Source organism: Aquarana catesbeiana, linkage group LG07 (genome assembly GCF_042186555.1).
Source record: "Aquarana catesbeiana isolate 2022-GZ linkage group LG07, ASM4218655v1, whole genome shotgun sequence".
Taxonomy (NCBI): Eukaryota; Metazoa; Chordata; class Amphibia; order Anura; family Ranidae; genus Aquarana; species Aquarana catesbeiana.
In genome coordinates this window covers 303967395-303989673 of record NC_133330.1, presented here as the reverse complement: position 1 = coordinate 303989673, position 22279 = coordinate 303967395, and the positions used below count along the sequence as shown (strand labels likewise).

Below are 22279 nucleotides of genomic sequence, written 5' to 3'. Positions count from 1 at the left end.
TGGATGGGCCTCTTTCAATGGCATCTTTCCACATTGCTGTGTCTGACTATGCATTACACAACATGAGTCACTGCCCCGCCCCCTCCCAGTACTGATGGAATGAGAGTTCTGGAGCCAGCAGAGTTGGACCGGCACCACAAGAGTGCAAAACATTGTTGGGTGGAGTTTTTTCTTGAATGGGCAAAAATGTGTGAAATTCTGACAAACCCACATGCTGTATAATGATGAATATTTATTAATACAGAATTACAAAACAGGCTCTTGTGTTCATGAATTTAAGGCGTTCATAGATGAATAGAAAGTGATAGAATAAGATGATCTAGTAATCAAAATCCAGCCCTAGATTTTTTTATTTTATTTTTTTTCTCACAAGATGTGTCACTTAGTATTAGTAGCTTAGTGGTAGATTGTCAGATTAAAGGGCATTACAGTAGTGGCCACAGGATTGAACCGGTGCCGTAGGCATGGCGGAGTCCATCATCTCAGAGGTCAGGTGACTTGTTTATCAGTAGGGAGCTGCAGGTCAGACATCCGTCCACTTTGGCTAATTCCGAATTGGCTACGGGGATCAGCATGTGTTCCTTCAGCTTCTCAAACACCTGCAAGAGGAAAAGTAGCAGAGTTATCGGTGCTTGCCCTGATTTAAATTTCATTAAAGTGGTTGTAAACCCTTTACAACCACTTTATACTACAGGCAAGCCTATAATTAGGCTTAACCTGTAGCTACACTGGATAGCACATGCGCACTTAAGCAAACTGAAGCAATGGCACGTACGTGCCTTTGCTGCAGTTGTATTGTGCCGTTACCGGCAGTGACGTCAATGCGGCTCCGGCCAATTACATAGCCGGAGCCGCGATACCCAAAAATAACCCCCCAGAGAGATGTAGCCACTCCGGGATAGATGGCGGCGTCGGAGGAGGCGAACAAGGACCGCTGCGGGGGCTTCAATCTCAGGTAAGTAATTCATAATGAGCTAGTATGCTATGCATACTAGCTCATTATGCCTTTGTCTTGCAGGTTTTTTTTTGGAAATTTTTTTAAGGGTTTACAACCACTTTAAAAAGGAGAAGTACTTCTGTGGATCACAGGAATGCAGTTCGTTCTGCGCTCCTGTGTCCGGTTTTCAGCAGACAGCGGGCTGAAGCCCTCTGTCGGCTGATGTCACTGAGCCGGTCCAGGCTCAGGAAGGATCGCAACCATATAGTCAGGATCCACCAACATGCCTGGACTGGCATCCAGCCCAGCCACTTAGTGAGCCCCTGAGAGCCTGAGCCGGCCACTCCCGCCCCCTCCACAGCCCAGCGCTCCAGTGAGATTGGGGGGCAGAGCAGAGAGCTGTGATTGACAGTCAGCAGCTCTCTGCTCAGGGAGCTCTGAGAACCGAGCAATCGGCGGTGTTCGATCGCTCGGTTCTCTGTGTTAAAGCTGGCGGCGGACGCATGCAGCATCGTACCGATGCTGCATCCAGCTAGGTAAGAATCAGAAAAAAAAACCAAAAAACACCATACTTTTTTAAAAAACATATTTAAAGCCAAGATTTTTTTTAGTTTTGAATAGGGTAGCAAAGGGTTACAATTTATGTCAGGGCAAAATAAAAAATAAATAATAATAATAAAAACATATGCAGCACATTTCTGCAATGCGTGAACAGGTTTTATCGCTTTAACCCTTTCACTGCCAGAGCCGTTTTTGAATTTTCTTTGCACACAAGCTAAAAAATCATTTTAGGCCTGAAGATTATTTAAAATATTATGGGAGATATTTACTAAAACTGGAGCGTGCAAAATATGGTGCAGCTCTGCAAAGAAATCAGGTTTGAACCCCCGTTCACAACGGCGCGATTTGACAAACCACAGCCTTTTGCCGGCACTGTCCCAATCGGTGGGACGCCGACTTTGCAGTGCCACACCGATTTCCAAAAGTAGTTCCTGCGCTACTTTTGGCGACTTGGGGGGAGATTTTAAAAGAAATCTGTGCACGAATCCGCACAGATGTCTTTCAACTCACCACCGAACTCGCACTGAAATGCGGGTTTGAAGTCGTGCGAGTTCAGTGCGATTTCAAACCTGCGTTCGGTGTGAACGTTCCCTTATTGTCAATGCTTGAACAAGCTGAAGTTAGAAGCGGATTGGCTACCATGCACAGCTTCACCAGATTCTGAGTGCTCCAGTTTTTGTAAATCTCCCCCTATATATTTTCTGAAAGCAGACACATTGATGAATAGCGGTTGTTCCAATTTCTTATGGCACACAATATTTGTGCAATGGTTTATCAAGTACTAATTTCTTTGGTAACATGTTAGAGGAGACTATGCCATGTACATAGATGCCCAACATGACAAGCTTTAAATCTGTGTGTGCGCCTGCAAAACAACAATAATCTTCAGTAACCTCTAATTTCCACAGGTCATCAAATTAGAGATAACCATGAATAGTGACCCTAGAACTATTGCACTCATTGCGGCATGCATTTCAATATGTAACATTTGTATTGCAAGCAAAGTTTTCATATGTATAATCATTTTTAAGGCAGGTTCTCTAAAATGAGAAATCCATGCCCTTTAGATCCCTGATGTCTCACCTGCCTTCTATTGTGTGCCATTAGCTTCTCCCCTAGCCCCAAGAGCCAGGGAAAAGTGTCACCTGAGACCATTCCTGATAGGGGAGATCAGCAAACATATGCTCGCTGGTCTCCCTCCCCGCCTCCCAGCAACACCCGCCACGCAGGTCCCAGGCCCACAGGTGGGACAGAAGAGCCTGGGAAGCATGGCGAGAGTCGCACTCCATGGGTCGTGGAAATCAATTGGGTGGCCCACCTGATTGCTATCATTATAATGCCAACAGTTGGCATGTGGCGTGTACACACATTCTCAGTGCTGCAGCTGCCAGGAGTATGTGAAAAACCCCTTGCTGCCACTGCTGTAAGCCTTACAGCAATGGCAGTAAAAAAGGTTAATGACCATGCAATTACAGAAAAAAACCTGTTGGTAAAAACAAAAAAAAAAAAAAAAAAACATGTTTCATACATCTCTACAATACATGCACTTCATGTTTTAATATTAAAGCAACACACACACACACATGATGTAGGCAGCGCTATTATAAACACCAGAGATGGTGTGAACTAAATAACTCTATATATCATACAAAAAAATTCATGCGATACACAAAGTCAATAAAGAGCATAAATGATGAAGTCCATAATTAAAATGATAAACAGTTCATAGGGTAATGCAGAGTGAAGTTTCTTTAAGATAAAGATGGCTAGACTTTCACCGATCCCCCTCTGAATAAAAAACTTACCAGAACTAGTAAGGTAGTAAGCAGGTTAATGGCACTTGTAAACACTCGTTTTGGTATTCGATTTCCCTGGAACAGCTTTATCATAGGGGCTTGATCACACACATAAATATCCATGTCCAATCATATGAAAAACAGAAATAATTCCAGTGTGATTCTGTATAAAAGTATTTATTTCCTCATAAAACAGACACCTCCCTCTTTAAGAATTGCACTTACAGCAAGAAAAGTAAACAATGAGTATTGCATCACATGAAGCAGTTGTACCAGTTGGAACAGCCAAGCATGAATCAAAATGTCAGGGTATCTCCTACCGCAATCAGCTCTATCTACGGTGGTAGTGAGACCCGTGTCTCTGAATAGTGTGCTGGAATGTAGTATTGATTGTCGCTGAGACACACCCCAACGTTTCGTCGTAATTGACATCATCAGAGGGCTGATTGCGGTAGGAGACACCCTGACATTTTGATTTATGCTTAGCTGTTACAGCAAGAAAAGTAAACGATGAGCATTGCATTTCATGAAGCAGTTGTACCATTGTAAGTGCAATTCTTAAAGGGGGGGCGTCTGTTTTATGAGAAAATAAATAAATACTTTTATACAGAATGACACTATGGAATTATTTCTGTTTTTTTCTCATATGATTGGACACAGATATCTATGTGTGTGATCAAGCCCCTATGATGAAGCTATTCCAGGGATATCGAATACCAAAACGAGTGTTTACAAGTGCCATTTACCTGCTTACTACCGTGTTTCCCCGAAAAAAAGACCTAGTGTTATTTTCCAGGAAGGCTGCAATATAAGCCCTACCCCGAAAATAAGCCCTAGTTTAAAAAGCTTGTAAAATCCTATAATCCACTCTATTACAGTAGTATATAATGTGCAATGTGTGTGTTTCTGTAATATAAATGCGGGGAAGAGAGCTCCGGCGGGTCACAGAAGCGCAGAGAGGCGCTATAACGAAGGTATTTGGCACAATTATATTATAAAAACACACACATTGTACATAATATACTACTGTAATAGAGTAGATTATAGGATTTTACAAGCATTTTAACTCAGTTCACACTGGGGATTCCTTTCAGGCAAAGAGAGAGAGGGGGAGAAGACAGCACATTACATGGTAAGACCTGCCCCAAAAATAAGCCCTACTGTGTCTTTTGTTGCCAAAATTAATATAAGACCCAGGCTTATTTTTCGGGGAAACACAGTACCTTACTAGTTCTGGTAAAGCCGCGTACACACAAGCAGAATGTCCGAAGGAAGCTTTTCACCGTCTATTCCGATCGTGTGTAGTTCTCATCTGACTTTTTTTTCAAAAATTCTGATGGACCTAGAAATAGAACATGTTCTAAATATTTCCGACGGAACCAATTTCTATCGGGAAAACCGCTCGTCTGTCTGCTGTTCCAATGGACCAAAAACGACGCATGCTCTGAAGCAAGTACGAGACGGAAGCTACTGGCTACTGAACTTCCTTTTTCTAGTCCCGTCGTAAGTGTTGTACGTCACCGCGTTCTGGACGGTCGGACTTTGGGTTAACCGTGTGTAGGCAAGACCGCTTGGATGAAATTCCGTCAGAGTTCCGTCGGAGAAACCTTCGGAGTTTATTCCAACGGCAAAACCGGTCACGTGTACGCGGCATAAGAGTTTTATTCAGAGGGGGATGTGAGTACTCCCCTTGCCTTGTACGTGTGGTGGTGTCGTGAAAGTCTAGCCATCTTTATCTTAAAGAAACTTCACTCTGGATTACCCTACGGACTGTTTATCATTTTATTTATGGACTTCATCATTTATGCACTTTATTGACTTTGTGTATCGCTATGATTTTTTTGTGTTTGATATATAGAGTTATTTCGTTCACACCATCTCTGGTGTTTATAATAGCGCTGCCTACATCTTGTGTGTTGCTTTACTATCTGTTTAAGCCTTGGTAGGCCATAAGGTAGCAGCTGTTTGCCTTAATTGGCTATATTTTTTTTTTTTTTTTGTGTTTCACCTTATCCATGAGCGCTTGTTAATGTAGGAACTAGGCGTTGATTCTGATATTTATTTTTAGCATACATGTTTTAACATTAGAGTGATACTAAAGTCTCTTTTTTTGTTAAAAGTAACAAACATGTTGTACTTCCCTCCTCTGTGCAGTTGGTTTTGCACAGAGCAGCCCAGATCCTCCTCTTCTCGGGTCCCTCTTCGGGGCTCCTGGCCCCTCCCTCCTGTTGAGTGTCCCCACAGTAGGCAGCTTGCTATGAGGGGCACCCGAGCCGAGCCATAGCTCTGTGTGTCCATTTAGACATGGAGCTGCGACCGCCCCCGCCCCCTCACTCTCCTCATTGGCTCACTGACTGATTGACAGCAGCGCTAGCCAATGGCGCCACTTCTCAGCCAACCAGGAGGGAAAGTCCTGGACAGCTGAGTCTCTCATGCAACATTGCTGGATCGAGATGGACCTCCGGTAAGTATTAGGGGGGCTGAGGGGCGGCTGCTGCACACAGAAGGCTTTTTTTTTTATCATAATGCATAGACTGCATTAAGATAAAAAAACTTTCTGCCTTTACAACCACTTTAAAGTCGCAAGTATGAAATAATTCCTGTTGATGTGCCAGAAACATAGTATGCTCCCACCTTCCTCTTTGGCATGACAACTCAGTGTCATTTTGGTTCTGAATTTTAAGCACATGGTGTCAGCCCTGCCTACTTTTTTTTCTTCTAGTGGATCACAAAGAACACTGCCCTCTCCTCATCTCCTGTACCCTTGCTCTTCTCTCCCCCCCCCCCCCCCAATCTCCATAACCCCTCCTTAGGCACAGAGCACAAGACGTTATTAGCGCACAAGATTTCTGACAGGATCAACAGGTATTTTTTGCAATCATTGAAAAGATATAACCTGCCTCTGATTGGGACCTTTCTGAAGAAGTAGTACTATTACACACCCTAGTAAGCAATTACCAGCTAGATCTTGACAGTTAACATGTGCAATATGTGGGACAATGTTTACTGGTCTAAGGCTGTACTTATTTTTAGGTTACCTTGACACTTTCTGGGAATTCCTCAGGTGCTCTGTGTAATAGTACATGGCCTTTTCCTGGTATGTTCAAGTAGATGCAATTCGCAGCCGCATCATCGGGGACAGTCAACTTATCATAACGGTGATCACTCATTTGCTGCATAGTCTGCCAAATAATTACAGTATTATCAATTCTTGTCTGTTCACATACCAGGTTAACAAACATAACTTGTAAACTGGAAATACAATCCATTTAACATTGCACTTGTGTTAAGGTTCAATCATGCTACCTTAATCTGAGTTTTATGCAACATGTCACGATCCTTTACAGCCAGATGATTCAGCAGGACTTTCACAGTGCCCACGAGTAGGAGGCAGGCTTCTCATAATCATTCTGAACTGTGCAAAGACTTTCAGAGCTACACACCTCTGCATGTAATGTTTCCGCAAGACAGTAATGAGGGTAGAGTGGGTCATAAATATATTTTGGGAATGGACAGAGGTGTGTATTATTACACTGCAACAGTCTCAAACTGAAATGGAACAAGGCCAAATCAATGGAACAAGGCATCAGCCCCTCCAATCCCTTAAAATGGACATTGGCAAGGGATGCAATGGACACATAGATTGCCTGTACTGGCATTGCCCTATAACACCAACAGAGCATGTTCACTTAACTTTCATTAACTACTTCCCGACCACCCCATAACAGATTTACTGCTACAGGGTGGCTGTTCTGTGCAAAATCACCTATATATGTACACACATGATTCTGCACTTCCAGGTAGGGGGGCGCTAGTGCACCGCATCTGCTGTGATTAGTCACTGCAGAAGCTGATTAGTCGGTACCAGCCAATGGATGTCCGCCAGCATCCGCTTATGTTCGAGGACAGAGATTGGACGAAGCCAGGGAATAAAATCCATCACATCTCTTATTGAAAGCAGCACAGAGTACACAAACACTGGCACACATTTAACCCTTTGATCGCCCCTGATGTTAACCCCTTCTCAGCCAGTGTCATTAGTACAGTGACGAAGCATATTTTTTAGCACTGATCACCGTATTAGCGTCTCTGGTCCCCAAAAAGTTTCAATTAGTGTCAGATTGTCCGCCACAAAATTGCAGTTCCGCTATAAATCGCTGATCGCCCCCATAACTAGTATCAAAAAAAAAAAAAAAAAATCCAAATATATTATATATATATATATATATATATATATATATATATATATATATATATATATATATATATATATATATATATATATATATATATATATATATATATATTAGTAGACGCTATGACTTTTGCGCAAACCAATCAATATATGCTTATTGGGATTTCTTTTACCAAATATATGTAGCAGAATACATATTGACCTAAATTTATGAGGAAATTCGATTTTTTTGAATTTTTTTAATTGCCCATGTTTTATAGCAGAAAGTAAAAAAATCTGTCTGTCTTTGTTTATAATGCAAAAAAAATTAAAAACCCAGGAGGTGATCAAATACCACCAATAGAAAGCTCTAAATTTATAAAATTTTATTTGGGTACAGCATTGCATGACCACGCAACTGTCAGTTTAAAGAACGCAGTGCCGTATTGCAATAAGTGGCCTGGTCACGAAGGGGGGGGGTAAATCTTCCGGAGGGCAGAACATGCATTCACACATAAATGGTTCATACAGAAAATTCACTTGAAAGTGTTCTACTTTAAAGTTTCTACAGAAGATACTAGGGCACTTGTGGATAAAAGGTTTAACCTCTTCATGATGAAAGGATTCTTTACTGTTAGAGTTGCAAAAAAATGTAGAACAGTCCTCCATAGGAACAGCTTAAAAAAGGGCAGGAGGTATTTCCTAATATACAAAATATTGTTTTCTAAAATTTCTAAAGAATGCATTGCAAATGTCAATCAGATGATCCATATGTTCATTATCCGACTGCCTATAGGGATTAGAAAGGATTTTTTCCTATTAGAGCAAATTGGGCCACACTTTTTAGAGACGTTTTACCCTTCTCTAGATGACTATGGGTTAAGGGTTTTGTCCAGTTCAATTTTTTTTTTTTTTTTTTTTAATATCAGGCAAATGTACAGAAGAAAAATAAATATTTGCTACATAAATGTGACAAAGGTCTATAACCTTATTAAAAATAACTAATGGAATAAGAAAAGAAGAGGATTAAATGGGAGGGTAAGTGACTCTATAGAACAAAAAAATGTCCTGCTTGAGCAGATGTATGAAACTCAAGAATCCCAAACCTTCTGGAAATCATCTGTTTTATCATTTAAAATAGCTGGGAGATTGTCACTGATTATTACCCAGTTCAGTTTTGAAACAATCCAGGTAAAGTTAATTGACGTTGAGTTCCATGACCTACCAATTGTAATGTTGGCTGCAAGGAAGACACAAGAAATGCCTTTACTGGAAGGCCTAGGAACGTTGGGTATAATGTGGTTAAGAGGAGCCATGACTATGGGTCAAGGGTTTGATGATGCAATGCTTTTCTGTTTTTAATGGTTAAATCTGATGAACATGTGTTGTCTTTCACTGTAATTATATAACATGCAGATAGAAATAATAGGCTTTTTGACTTACCATAAAGTCCTTTTTCCTGAAGTTCATTAAAGTGGAACATTACCCAAAAAGGAGGGGGGGGGGTTTCACATTTCCACCTCCTCCCCCCACACTCTAACTTTTGGGCACTTTTTTTTGGGGAGTGAATACCTAGTTTTGATTAGGTACCCGCTCCCCAGTTTGCGGAAGTTTGGCTCTCACTCCTCTTTGCCCAAAGTCTTCTGGGACCTGAAGGCTGTGGGACCATTCACAAAGCACAAAGCACAGTGGAAAGCTGGCTTTATAGCTGCAGGTAATCACAGCTTGCTTCCCACACTAGACATGACGGCGCCGGGGACCCCAAACCCAGCGAGAGCTGGCCCAGGTGAGGACAGGGCTGGATTCCTGGACAGGAAAGCATACTTTTAAAAGTCAGCAGCTATGGTATTTGTAGTTGCTTACTTTAAATTTTTTGGGGGGCGACTGAAGATCCTCTTTAAAATTTAACTTTAGTCAGAAAACTTCAGGCTGACCCCTTTTACAGGTATAGCTATGTAGAACATTAAAAATAAGTGACTATGCTGTTTAAAATCCAGTAATACACTGTCCCACCCTGTTCTGTACATGCTCAGTTGCTCTTTTTTTTTTTTTTTTTTTTTTTTTTAGGCACTGTACCGAAATTGTAGAGGCCGATCTGCTTACAGTCTAAAGATTTACTGCTGTTCAGGGGCTCTGGGCTTCAGGAAAAAAAAAAAAAAAAAAAAAGGAGTAGCCTCCAGCAAGAAGAAACACTAACAATGTTGGAGGCGATTTACAGCACACACTAACTTTGGTTGCATAATTATTAATGGGGATTGTATGTTCCTTTCTAAATAACATTATTTTTATCAAGTTGTTATCGGTAAAAGTTCCAATTTAAGAAAGATTCTGGGACAACTGAGTTATACTGCCACCAACAGTTGGATTGGACACTGGCAAACAAAAAGATGTTGGTCAGCTATTAACTCCTCCCACTCCCATCATGTTTTAGTTTGTGCAAAAGAAGTAGTAGGAGTGAGGCATAAAGACAGAGGGGGTAGGACATGTGTCCCTTAATCAATTCCAAGAAAAAGGATTTGAAAGGAAATCATTTTTTTAATCATTCATTAAAGGTCACATGGTCAGAAGAATTCTGAGACAGCTGGGAGTCCAACTGAGGGGTGGGCAACAGAAAACAAAATGCTAACAGGCCTGCAAAAACAAAGCAAAATCGTGTGCTGCCCGCAGTTCAAAGAGCAGGCTGAAGGACTTTGTGTTAGAGGCTGGCATCAGATAAGGCCTGACATTCCCCTGGTAAAATGTGGGGAACATGCAAACATCCTAGTAAGACACCTAAGTTAGTTGAAAGCCCAAATATATTTCTTTATCAGTAAGAATGGAATAGATTGCACAGGGACACAGGATTACGGGGAAACCTACAGTATGTGCCATAATCACATAGTCCTATCATAAGATTGAGGACTATACTATGGGATCTAATGAAATGGAAAAACAAAAAAATAAAGTGAAAAGAAACCAAGCTTCAACTATGCAGGAGAGAGGTATCCACAGCTAACCCCATCTATCACTCATAATAATGTGTAATGTCCCATTCATTGTGTTAACCATGTGGAATACGGGTCTTCAAATGGAAAATCCAGAAAACTACTCTCCTGCAAAAGACAGCGAGACACATCACCCCTTTTGGAGAGCGTATTTGAGTGGACCTAGACAGGAAAATGGGGGAACTTTATCCTTAAGCCTATAGGCTTGAATGGTGAGCTGCCTAAGCCACCTAGAAATGGAGGAACGAGATGCAGATTGTTCCTTAGGGGGACCTTCAGGAATGAATGAATGAATGAATGAATTATTTGTATAGCGCTGCACATGCGAACTGAATCGCCTCAAGGTGCTAGATCTCTCCTGTGTTGTCCAGCTCCTTAGAAGAGGTAGGTCTTGACTTTCTTCCTGAAGGCCTGATGGTTTTCTTCCATGCGGATGTGAGTAGGAGGAGCGTTCCATAACCGTGGTCCTTGGACTGCGAATCTTCGTTCTCCTTTTGTTTTGTAGCGGGTTTTTGAAATAAGGAGGAGGTTTTGGTTTGAAGATTGAAGACTGCGATTGGGTGTATAGTGCTTTATTTTCTCGCATAGGTATTGAGTAGCATTTCCTTGTATACATTTGTGGGTGAGGCAGAGGGTCTTGAAAGTGATTTGGTTCTTTACGGATAGCCAATGTAGGCTCCTCAGGGAAGGGGAGATGGATTCCCAGGGTTTTTTCCTGTTAACAGTCTTGCCGCCGTGTTTTGGATGAGTTGCAAGCGTGCAAGCTGATATTGGGGTAGTCCTATGTAGAGGGAGTTTGCGTAGTCAAGTCTGGAATTGATGATTGTTCCAACTACTGCTGCTTTGTCCTCTTCTGGGATGAAGGGGATGAGTCTACGTAGCAGGCAGAGGAGATGGTGAGATTGGCTGACTACTGATCCTATTTGTGCATCAATTGACATTTCTGAGTCAAAAATGACTCAGAGACTCTTGGCTTTGGTGCTTGGAGAGATGGTCTGTCCGAAGATGGTGGGTGGTGTCCATGGGGTCTTAGTTTTGGAATTTTTATTTGCGTGTAGGAGAAGAAGCTCAGTTTTTGATCCGTTGAGTTTAAGAGAGCTAGTGGTCATCCAGTCTTCTATCAAAGTGAGGCATTTTTCTAGTTGCTGATGATGGTCTTTTTCTCCAGAGATGCGAAGGTAGAGTTGGGTATCATCAGCGTATGAGTGGAAGCAGAGGTCCGAATGAAAATGATTGTCCAGCTTGAAAGAAGATGTGGCTGAAAGACCAACTTGAACAGCTTGTTCAAGCAATGGAGAGAACTTGTATTGGGATGTACTGTATTGTACCTACAGATTAGGAATGTCTCTGACAGGGTCAAAGGGTGGTCTTTGAAGAGCCAACAGAGCTAGTTGTAGTAAGGGAAAGGGATCACCGCTCCAGGTGGAAATGTGGATATAGAACTCTTCTCGGAACTGGAACACCAGGTGCCGGCTAAGCATATAGCAACATGAGGCAAAAAGGAAGTTCTGGACAGCCGCATTCCGGAATATAGCCTTCATTAGTAAAAAGTCCAACAGATACAAGCCACAGCAAAAAAATGGGACAAACAAGCTGACGCGTTTCATACTTAACAGTGCTTAGTCATAGCTGCCCTACCACCAAAAACAGTGCAATATATACACTAAAATGTTTCAAATATGTGACTCCATGTGTAGGTAATTGAGTCTAATTACTCAATTAGATCTTCAATTGGAAGAAACCCTTGATTAACAAACGTGCTCAACGTGTGTGAGTTGGGGGAATACACATGAATATGTGAATTCAGTGCAAAGATGAAGCAAATGCTTTTATAATGAATTAAATTAAATTTAAACCAACTAAAATAAAGTGTCTAAATAACTTATTTTGTTTTAATGAATTGTTCAAATGAACTGTGAGCTGTAAATATGTCCAATAAATATGTGAACACCTAAATAGTTGGTGAAAAAAATGAAATGAAATAAAAATAAAATGTGATAAGAATTAAACATTAAAATAAAATGAGTGACTTTATGATAATAATAAATCTGTGTTAATAATAGTGAAATATATATGTGTATGGGAATGGCTAGAGAAAAGATCTATTCTTTGATGGTACTCAAGGCCAGCATCAATCAAGACCAGACTGAAATGGTAAAGATATGCTCTACAGAGTATTTCCTAGAATAGAAATGCTTTTCCTCGCACCCTGTGAAATATGCTTTCCGAGTGCGACGGTGGACCCTGGGAGAGGTGGATTTCCTAGCCTAGGACACTAGCACAAAACTGAAGCATGATGGGATTTGATGAAGTTATTCTTGGCTGACTTAAGCTGGCCATAGAAAATAGTATAGATAGTCACCTATCAGTTAGCGAGCAAAAAAATAAACATATTTCTCCATCCTTCTAACCCTGTGCCCCTTAATGAATGATTAAAAATAAATAAAGAAAAAAAAAGAAAAAAAAAAAAAAGCAGGCTACTATAAATTACCTCCTTCTACAGATGCTATGTGCCTGGCTGTCCCTAGCACCAATACTTTGAGTCAATGATCTAGAGGAAGCATAAAGAAAGTGAGTTTAGCCTGCAAACTTGCTCTAGGTCATTGTCTTAGAAAATACTAAAGCCATTGGATCAGTGTGAGAGCCAGGCAATTCACATTTTCACAGGGAGAAATCAGCAATGGCCGCTTGCTCGTTTCAGCACAGTTTTTCCAAGTATATATGATTTAGTGGAAAGTGTACATATTGTACTTTCCATGGCGCCTTATAGATAACATTTTCCATTTATCCCTCTAGCTTGTTCGAGTGCATCAGCTCCCCAGAGGTCTGGCAGGGCTGCTTAATGTTTTCCAGGTCTATTTGCAAACGCTTAAAGATATCAGTAGTTTATCATTCTTTCAGAGGTAGAGTAAGGTTGCAGGCAAATATTTCCATTGCATCTCATGGATTAACCTTAGTACAATATTGTCTATAGGAGTCCGAGAACAAAGAGAAGGCATTTTGGTGCACATACCGTACGTGTACCAACCATGAGTCTAGGGGTACTTCAAGACTTTTATTACTCATATTTGTCTAATACCAACATATTCCACTGTGCTTTACAGAACACACAGAATTGCCTACATCAGTGTCAGGGCTGGGCTCAGCCCTTCCTTCTCTGAGCTGGCCGCTCAGCAGTCGGGTAATTGCCAGCTCCTATCTCGCCACAGTTATTCAGCTGTTAATTATATCCTGCTCGTCAGTCCTGCCTACTTAAGCCGTCCAGTCCAGAGGAGCTCTGCCTTCACCTTGGTCAACATCACAGAAACTATCTCCTGCGATCCTGTTCAAGACTTGCTTTGCTGACATCCCTTCCGGCTCCAGATCTTGCTTGCTGTTCCACTACATTGATCCCTGACTTCTGGCTTGGCTGACTATCCGTTCCGATTACTGAACTTTGGCTATGTTTTGACTACATTTGTTCTTTTTACTTTTATTATTAAACAAGTGTGATATAACTGTACTTCTGTCTTGGTCTGATTTCATGGTTTCTGACAATTGGTCACGGAATCAGTGAAGCTTATAGGCGAATGTGCCTAAAATAGTCAGCCAAATAGACAATAGGACCCCAAAGTTTCATAACTCCCCCAAACCTACACATAAATCATGATCAGGAAAATAGTATAAAAATTTAAGTTGAAATCAGGCTTAGGCATTATGCACACTGCACGTTTTACAGCTGCTCTTAGGGGCGTCTGGCGGTTTTTTTTCCTGCCTCTAAACTCCCCTGCATGTTATCCTATATATCCATGCACACAGACGTTTAGTAGCAGGAGAAAAAACCCTACTGCCAGTGCATCCAGGAGCAGCGGCCTTTTGGAAGAAATAAATTGGCGCTTGTAAACTAAACATTAGGTGTGTGTAGCACTTGAGCATTAATTCATTTCAATGTCCAGAATAATAATTTATTTACATGAATTAACGCCCAAGTGTTTCGATGCCTGTAAACGCATTACGACCTTTACAAGCAGCAGGCGTTTTTCTATACATTACTAACCAGGGGGAGGGGACTCACAAGGGGAGGAGACCGATCTGTGTTCCTCTGTACAAGGAACACACCATCGGTCTCCTCCCACCTGACAGGACGTAGATCTGTGTGTTTACACACACAGATCCACGGTCCTGCTCAGTTACCGGGTGCATGGCGGACATCGCGGCCACCGGGCATGCGCACCGGGACCCGAGTGACGTGGCGGACGCGCGCGCCCCCTGGGGGGCCTGGAAGGCTGTCACGTCATATGACGGTGGCCCAGGATAACAGCTGCACCGTCCCGCCGTCATATGATGGTGGGCAGGCAGCAAGTGGTTAAAGGGGATCTATTTTTTTTTTTTTTTTTTTTAAATAACAAACATGTTATACCTACCTACTCTGTGTAGCTGGTTTTGCACAGAGCAGTCCAGATCCTCCTCTTCTCGGGTCCTGGCCCCTCTCTCCTATCGAGTGCCCCTTCAGCCAGCAGCTTTCTATGGGGGCACCCGAGTCAGAGCTTCGTGTATCCATTCAGACACGGAGCCCTGACCTGGCCCCGCCCCCCTTTCGCCTCTGATTAGCTGACTGATTTTGATTGACAGCCGCGGGAGCCAATAGCGCTGCTGCTGCGTCTCAGCCAATCAGGTGGTGTCAACGCAAATACGCATCACGCATGTGGGTTCTCAGTTTAAACGGCAGGGGTGTTTTTTCTTGCATCATCCGTGTTATGAACTTTATGTTTTTTTGCTTTTAAATTTAAATAAATCAGCCAAAGATTTTCTACACCAGTGGAGTCTCTTTTTCTTCTTTTGGCACTTATGGTTCATCTTTGCTGGATTCGTGGAAGCAACTACTAACTGCTCTATGTGAAACGATCCTGGGACTGCACCTTGTGAAGCACTTCAAGTTGTTGCTAACGTGTTGTCCATGAAGGAGGTTGGTGTTTCTTCTCAGCAGTGCCTTCCGGAGCATACCCACGGTGGTCTACATCTTTCTACTAAGCCTGTTTTGACCCCCCTGAGTAAGGGCGGTTGCAGGCTTTTTGGTAAGACTCCATTACTTTATCATCAGATGGTGGGCGGCACTAGTGGTGGAATACTGACCCTGGGCCTCGTACTGAATACCAAACATATCACAATTTTGGACTTTTTCACTTTCATCAAATTAATTTATTAATTTTAATTCATATGTTCTTGTAATACTTATGAGCACTTAATTGTTGTTGATTTGTTATCAGTGATTGGAAGTTATTCACTGTGGTTTGTTATTTGATCAATTGATTTATCACTGTTCACATAATTTTATGTTACATGTCCAGCGCTGCACTTTCTATTTTTAAATCAGGAGGTGTGTCCCGGACTGCTTAGACATTCGTGGACATCACAGGAGAGAGAAGGGGCTCAGGTAAGTAATTAGGGGGTGCTGGGGAGGCTTCTACATACAAAAGGTTTTTTTATCTTAAAAAAAAAAAAAAAAAAAAGAAAGAAGAAAGAAGAAAGAAAGAAGAAAGAAGAAAGAAAGAAGAAAGAAGAAGAAGAAGAAGAAGAAGAAGAAGAAGAAGAAGAAGAAGAAGAAGAAGAAAAAAGAAGAAGAAAAAAGAAGAAAAGAAAAAAGAAGAAAAGAAAAAAGAAGAAAAGAAAAAAGAAGAAAAGAAAAAAAGAAAAAAGAAGGAGGAAGAAGAAAGAAGAAGATTTAGTTTTCCTTTAACAAACATATCATACTTACCTCCCCTGTACAGTGGGTTTTGCACAGAGTGGCCCCGATCCTCCTCTTCTGGGGTCCCTCAGTGGCGCTCCTAGCTCCTCCTCTTCTGGAGTGCCCCGGAGAAGCGATCTCCCTTGGGGCACCCATGCGGGCGCGCGTCCATTGACACAGACAGCAGGACTCGGCTCCGCCCCCCACATCATTGAATTTGACTGACAGCAGCGGGAGCCAATGGCTGCGCTGCTATCAATCTATCCAATCAGGATCCGAGACACAGGCTGGAGTAGGTGTGCTCGTCCCCGGTGCAGGAACAATCGGGCTCAGGTAAGTAAAACAGGGGCTCTGGGGGGCAGCTGCACTAAAGAAGGTTTTTCACCTTAATGCATAGAATGCATTAAGGTGAAAAACACCGAAGGTTTACAACCCCTTTAATGCACAGAATGCATTAAGATAAAAAAACCTGCCGCCTTTACAACACCTTTATTGCTGAACTCCAGGTAGATAAAAACACAAAATTAATCAATACATTGCATATAATCTGTTCAAAGCACCTAATGTAATGTAACCTACACCTAAATTGTGTTGGGATGCGATTCAAGATAAACAGACCATTTTGTGTATTAACATGCTAAGTGAAATATGAAGGCTGCCATAGTTGCCAGCATATCAAAGGCTGCTTTCAGTATTCTACAGATTAAGGAAGCCCTAGCATTAAAAAAAATTATCTAGGCTGCATTCTGAAAATTCTAAGCCTGGCTTTCATGTTGATTCCTGTTGCTTTGATACTTGTATTAGAGTCATAGGAGAAGGAGGTCAGGCTCCATAGTTCTCTCAGCACAGTTTTCTTTAAAACTGAATACCAAGCAAGCAGATCACTTCATATATACATACACACACATATATACAGGGCCGGGACATGGAGCAGGCAGGAGGGGCAGTTGCCCTACGTGCAATGGTTTACTGGGGGTGCCTTCCTTCTGTTGCAAGGCTGACAGGAGTGACAATGGCAGTGATTCTAACAAGTGAGTGACTGCTGGCAGAGGCGTAGCTTGAAGCTTGAGGGCCCCGATGCAAAAGTTGACCTGGGCCCCTCCCCACTACCACCCACCACTTCCACAGTGCGTGCAGATACACCCACCACATGCCAAGATACTCAAAGTGGCTTAAGAGTTTGAGTTTCCACACAATATATGTTGCAATACACTGGCTGATAGAATACCAGTGGAAATCCCCATTGGTACCTCTAGTCCATTTGAAAATTAGAACAATATTAATCTCATGGAAAAATATTTCAAACCTTACATAATACAAATCATTTATATGATAAAAAATGGGACCCCTGGTTCAATCATTCTAAACACTTCTTAAACCATGAATAATAATACTTTGATTAGAGATCATTGAAAAATATAAGTTGTTTATGGTATTCAAGGATATTACTGTTAACATGTTAGTCAACTATAACAAAGTACATCCATCAACTACTCTATACTTTACCAAACCTCCTTACTTGTAAATCTCATGTAATGCATTTCTCTTGACATATGATATCACTTTTTTGTACCCAATAAAAATAGTTTGTAAACAGAAAAAAAGAGTTTCCAGAGTTCCTCCTTACATCAGAGGACAGGGACCCCTGGCAGGTCACTTGGCAGAACTCCTTTCCCATCCCAGCACTATACAGCTCCTCCCCCCACACTACACAGGGCTGAAATCACATTCCTTTACACACAGTCTGTCAGCTTTCACAGGGTGTATCTGGCTTTTATGTTGCCCTTCTGACATGTAAAATTCTCTGGTCGGAACGGCAGTGTAGTTGCAGTAGGCAGATACACTCTGTGCAGATCGTGGCTGACTGGCTGTGTTGTAAAGGAATGTGACTGCAGCCCTGCGGAGGAGAAGCAGTACAGAGTGCTTAATGGGAAAGGAGCTTAGCAGCCGGGCATAGCATCCAGGGTGGAGGGGCGGTCAGGGGGCTTTGGGGGGGGGGGGGGGGGGGGCGCAACTAGGATTGGGGGGGGGCAAAGCCATGTGACACAGCACAGACCCTTTCCCACCCTGAGCGGTTCTCACCTCATGCTCCTCTCAATTCAGGAAATGGCTCGCAGCTTCTCCCCAGCCAATAAGAACGGAAGGGTGTAGACTGTGGAAGGCAAAGTGGAAGCCCAGTATTGGAGCGTGGATGTGGGGCCCTAGGGCAGATCGGAGCTGGACTTTGTGGAGGATATGATAATATGACAGGGAGGCTGCAGGGGCCCCCTGGTGATAGGGACGGGGTTGCTATTGTGACCCCTGCAACCCCTTATGCTGCACCCATGACTGCTGGGTGTAGGATCCTCTAAGTTTGCACATCATGAATAGGGGCCCAGTTTGGCATCTTTGCCCTGGGCGCTGGATGACCTTGTCCCAGCACTATGTGTATGCGCATGTGTAGATATAGATATAGATATAGATATAGAGAGAGAGAGAGATAGATAGAGAGAGAGATAGAATTTTTATGTGCCAAAGGATCCTTAACTCTGTTCAGCCAGACCTGTGCAAGACAACATTTCCAGGTTTGACTCCAGTCTTAAAGAAAGAAGAAAGAAGGCAAAGCCTCTCATGGTTAAAGCTAGTAAATTGGGTTTACTGAAAAAAAAACGCTGCGCGGACTCATGCATCTGATGTCACCAACTCTAATGTTGCGTACACACGGCCGGACTTTCCGACAGAAAAAGTCAGATGGGAGCTCTTGGTCGGACATTCTGACCGTGTGTATGCCCCATCGGACTTTTTCTGTTGGCATTTCCGACAGACTCCGATATAGAACATGTTCTAAATCTTTCCGTCAGAGATGCCGACAAAGTTTAGCCCGTTGGCAAATCCGCTCGTGTGTACGCGGCATAACACGTTTCACTTCTACATAAAAAAACACCCTAAGAGTTGCCAACACCAGATGCATGAGTCTGTGCAGCGTTTTTTTTTTTTTTTTCAGTAAACCTAAATACTGGTTTTTAAGCATTAGTGAATGGCTTCCTCCCCTTTTTTTTGAAAACCGGAGTGCTAAATATGGAGCAGTCCACGACTGTTGGGAACTTGCACGATTAGGACTAGAGAGAGGGAAGCCATTCCTGTATGGGAATAAAATTTCTAGCATGACCAGGTTCTAGACCTCCCTAGAGACTACACAGTGCTTAAGAAATACAGCCTGTTCCGAGACCTGCCCTAACCAGTGATTGGACATAGAAAGAGCATCAGCACAAGGATAACATCACTCTTCTTCTCTCCCCACCTATAAGATATCTTCCTTGTAAGCAACAGAGCCCCGATTGGCTCATAGTTCCAACCCTCCCTCTCCCAATCTTAGTGCTTGGTGTTATATCGAGACTCAGTTTTATAAAAGTTTTATAAAAGTTTTTTTTTTTTTTTTTACCATAACTTGATTAACCCATGTTTCTTTTTTTCTGCCTGGAGTCCAGCTTTAAATGCCAGGCCATTTTGTTCTTACCCAACCTACCCGGTTTCAGATCCGGCTTGAATTTGATATACAGGATGCACACAGTAGAGTGAAACTCTCAGGAATGTTGACAGTGATCTAATACATGCTTTGGCTTTGATCCCTGAGATCTAATAATGCCAAAGGTTTTATTTTATGATCTGGATATATGGCACCAGCCTAAGAAGCCACCTAGATTCTGCCCAAAGGCTTCATGCGGCCAAGAGGTGGGGGCGGGGGTGATTAAACATTAATCTGGCAAAAGGCACAGAGCCTCTTAGAGGTATAATACGGGTTACATCATTCCAGATACCGAACATTAAACAGCATGTGAGGATGAACAGACATCTTTCATTCCGGTTACATTGTTTCACGGGGCATGCAAAACACCCACTTCCCCCCGACAGGTCCTGCCCTGGGGCTTGTGTGCAGATATTTTTATTAAGTCTAGTATTTACCTTCAGAGCTTTCTGTGCAGGCTCGCTTGAACCGATGACGATGAGGTTTGGTCCGGCCATACTGCAAAAGCTTTTTAAATGCAAATTGTCCAACACGGGGACTGTGGAAACAGCATAATCCTGCAGAAAAGAAATCAGAGGAATAAATACTAAACTTCCTCTAGCAGCCTGGATTACTTAAGCAAGCCATAGGTGATGCAATTTTTTTTTCCTGCAACAGGCAGAAGAAAACCATGATTACTTGTGGTGGCTCTAGCCACTGGCAGTGATGGCATGCAAACAATACGACAGGTTGGTTGTACTGAAGTCAATCCATGGATCGACTTCAGTACAACCAGCCTTCCCATAGATGGATCGAATCCTGGCTGGTCCCTGCTGAACCGCCTGAGCTTTGTTCTACCTATGACTGGCTTTTACTAATTGACCTCCAGAAACTTCACCCCCCTTCATGACCAGGCCATTTTTTGCGATACTGCACTGCGTTACTTTAACTGACAATTGCCCAGTCATGCAACACTGTATCTAAATAAAATTGATATAAATTTTTTTTCGCACAAATAGAGTTTTTTGGTGGTACTTGATCACCACTGCGTTTATTTTTTGCGCTATAAACAAAAAAAAAAAAAAAACACGAAAATTTAATTTTTTTTTAAAATATTTTTTATTTTCTGCTATAAAACATATCTAAACTATGGTATTGGTATAATAAATAATATATATATATATATATATATATATATATATACACACACACATACATATATATACACACATACATACACACACACGCACCTACACATATATACACATATACTGGAATTTTAATTTATTGATCTGTTTTTTATACTAGTAATGGCGCCGATCACATCGGACACTGACACTTTGTAGGAACCAGTGACACTGATCAGTGCTAAGAATATGCACTGACACTGGCTGGGAAGGGGTTAAACATCTAGGGTGATCAAAAGGGTAAATGTGTGCCTAGCCAGTGTTTTACCGTACTATGTGTGCTGGCTTAACCTAGGGAAGTGATGGATTTTATTCCCTGCTTTGCAGAGACACAAAATCCATCCCTTACCCCCGTCAGAATGGAGATCTGCCTGGTTTACATAGGCAGATCTCGGTTCTGCGTCTCTGCCTGACGATCGGCAGGTTCAGACGGACATCCAGTGCCTGGCACCCGCAGATCAGCTTCTGCTGTGAGTAATCACTGCTAAACGTGACTCATTCAAGTCAACCGCATGCAAATGGTAATGTGTAGCTGCACCTTTAAAAAGGTGATCCCCGGTGGCAGAGGGAATTTGACAGGTGAGGCGGTAATGTGTTGCTTCCTTGCCGCCTGTTTTAACTCAAAACATCGGACCACCGTGCTGCAATGGCGTGCATTGTATGAAGTTGCAGGATGTTTGGGACATGGCCCTATTAAACCTGCATGGGTTACATTTTGCAGCAGTATCTGCCAAATGCAACATGCCATTTTACTGTTGCCACAGCCGCAAAGCAAGCTGCAGCATGGGTACAGCCCTAAGTGGCCGCATTGCTTTGTTTAGGTGGGCGGTTGGGCAGGGGCAATAAAACCACCTGGTTTTACCCCTTCAGGTCATCAATGTGAATGAGCTCCAACACATTCCAAAATCCACACTAGGCATCATGGATAGATGGATTCCCCTTGATGGACCATTGTATCCTGACAGTTGGCACCATTGACTGTCAGACCATCTGAATGGTGGCTGCAGGCACTGTTTGGGCGACAATTTCCGCAGGATTCCTTCTAGAAAAGTTGATTGAACAATCAACTTTTGTTGAACGGAGCAGTGCTGGCAGGACCGTACACCGCTTGAATTTCACCTAAGCCAACAGGAATTGGCTGAAATTTGAGCAGTGTATGACCAGCTTAATGAGGACTACAGATGGATCAAAATTCAGACAGTTCAGCAATGACTGGCCAAATTTCAATCCATCTATGGCCGGTCCCATTCAAGTGCAGTTGATCTCCTGATCAACTGCTCACAAATAGGCTTGCTGGAAAACTTTAGTTCCAATAGGCTGCAGCTCTGCTCAGTGTAATCTGACAGCAGAAGAGTCCAGCTGACTCCTCCACTGTCAGAATACAATGACACAGCGGGGAGGATTCCCCCATCCACCTCATTTGTATTGATGGGGAAAAATCGGTTCAGTTTT

General features: G+C 42.4%; 1 protein-coding gene across 3 annotated transcripts in view; it reads right to left on the bottom strand.

The window, feature by feature from the left end:
* Positions 1-212: 212 nt before the first annotated feature.
* DDAH1 (dimethylarginine dimethylaminohydrolase 1) overlaps positions 213-22279 on the bottom strand; it is a 320053-nt gene continuing 297986 nt past the window's right edge. For all 3 annotated transcript variants that reach the window (XM_073593611.1, XM_073593610.1, XM_073593608.1), the window contains 3 exons: positions 20099-20218; positions 6333-6476; positions 213-599 (listed from right to left, as the gene is read on the bottom strand). In XM_073593611.1, the coding sequence (XP_073449712.1) occupies positions 483-599; positions 6333-6476; positions 20099-20218 (381 nt within the window). In that variant the 3' untranslated portion in view covers positions 213-482. The remainder of the gene's footprint in view (positions 600-6332; positions 6477-20098; positions 20219-22279) is intronic.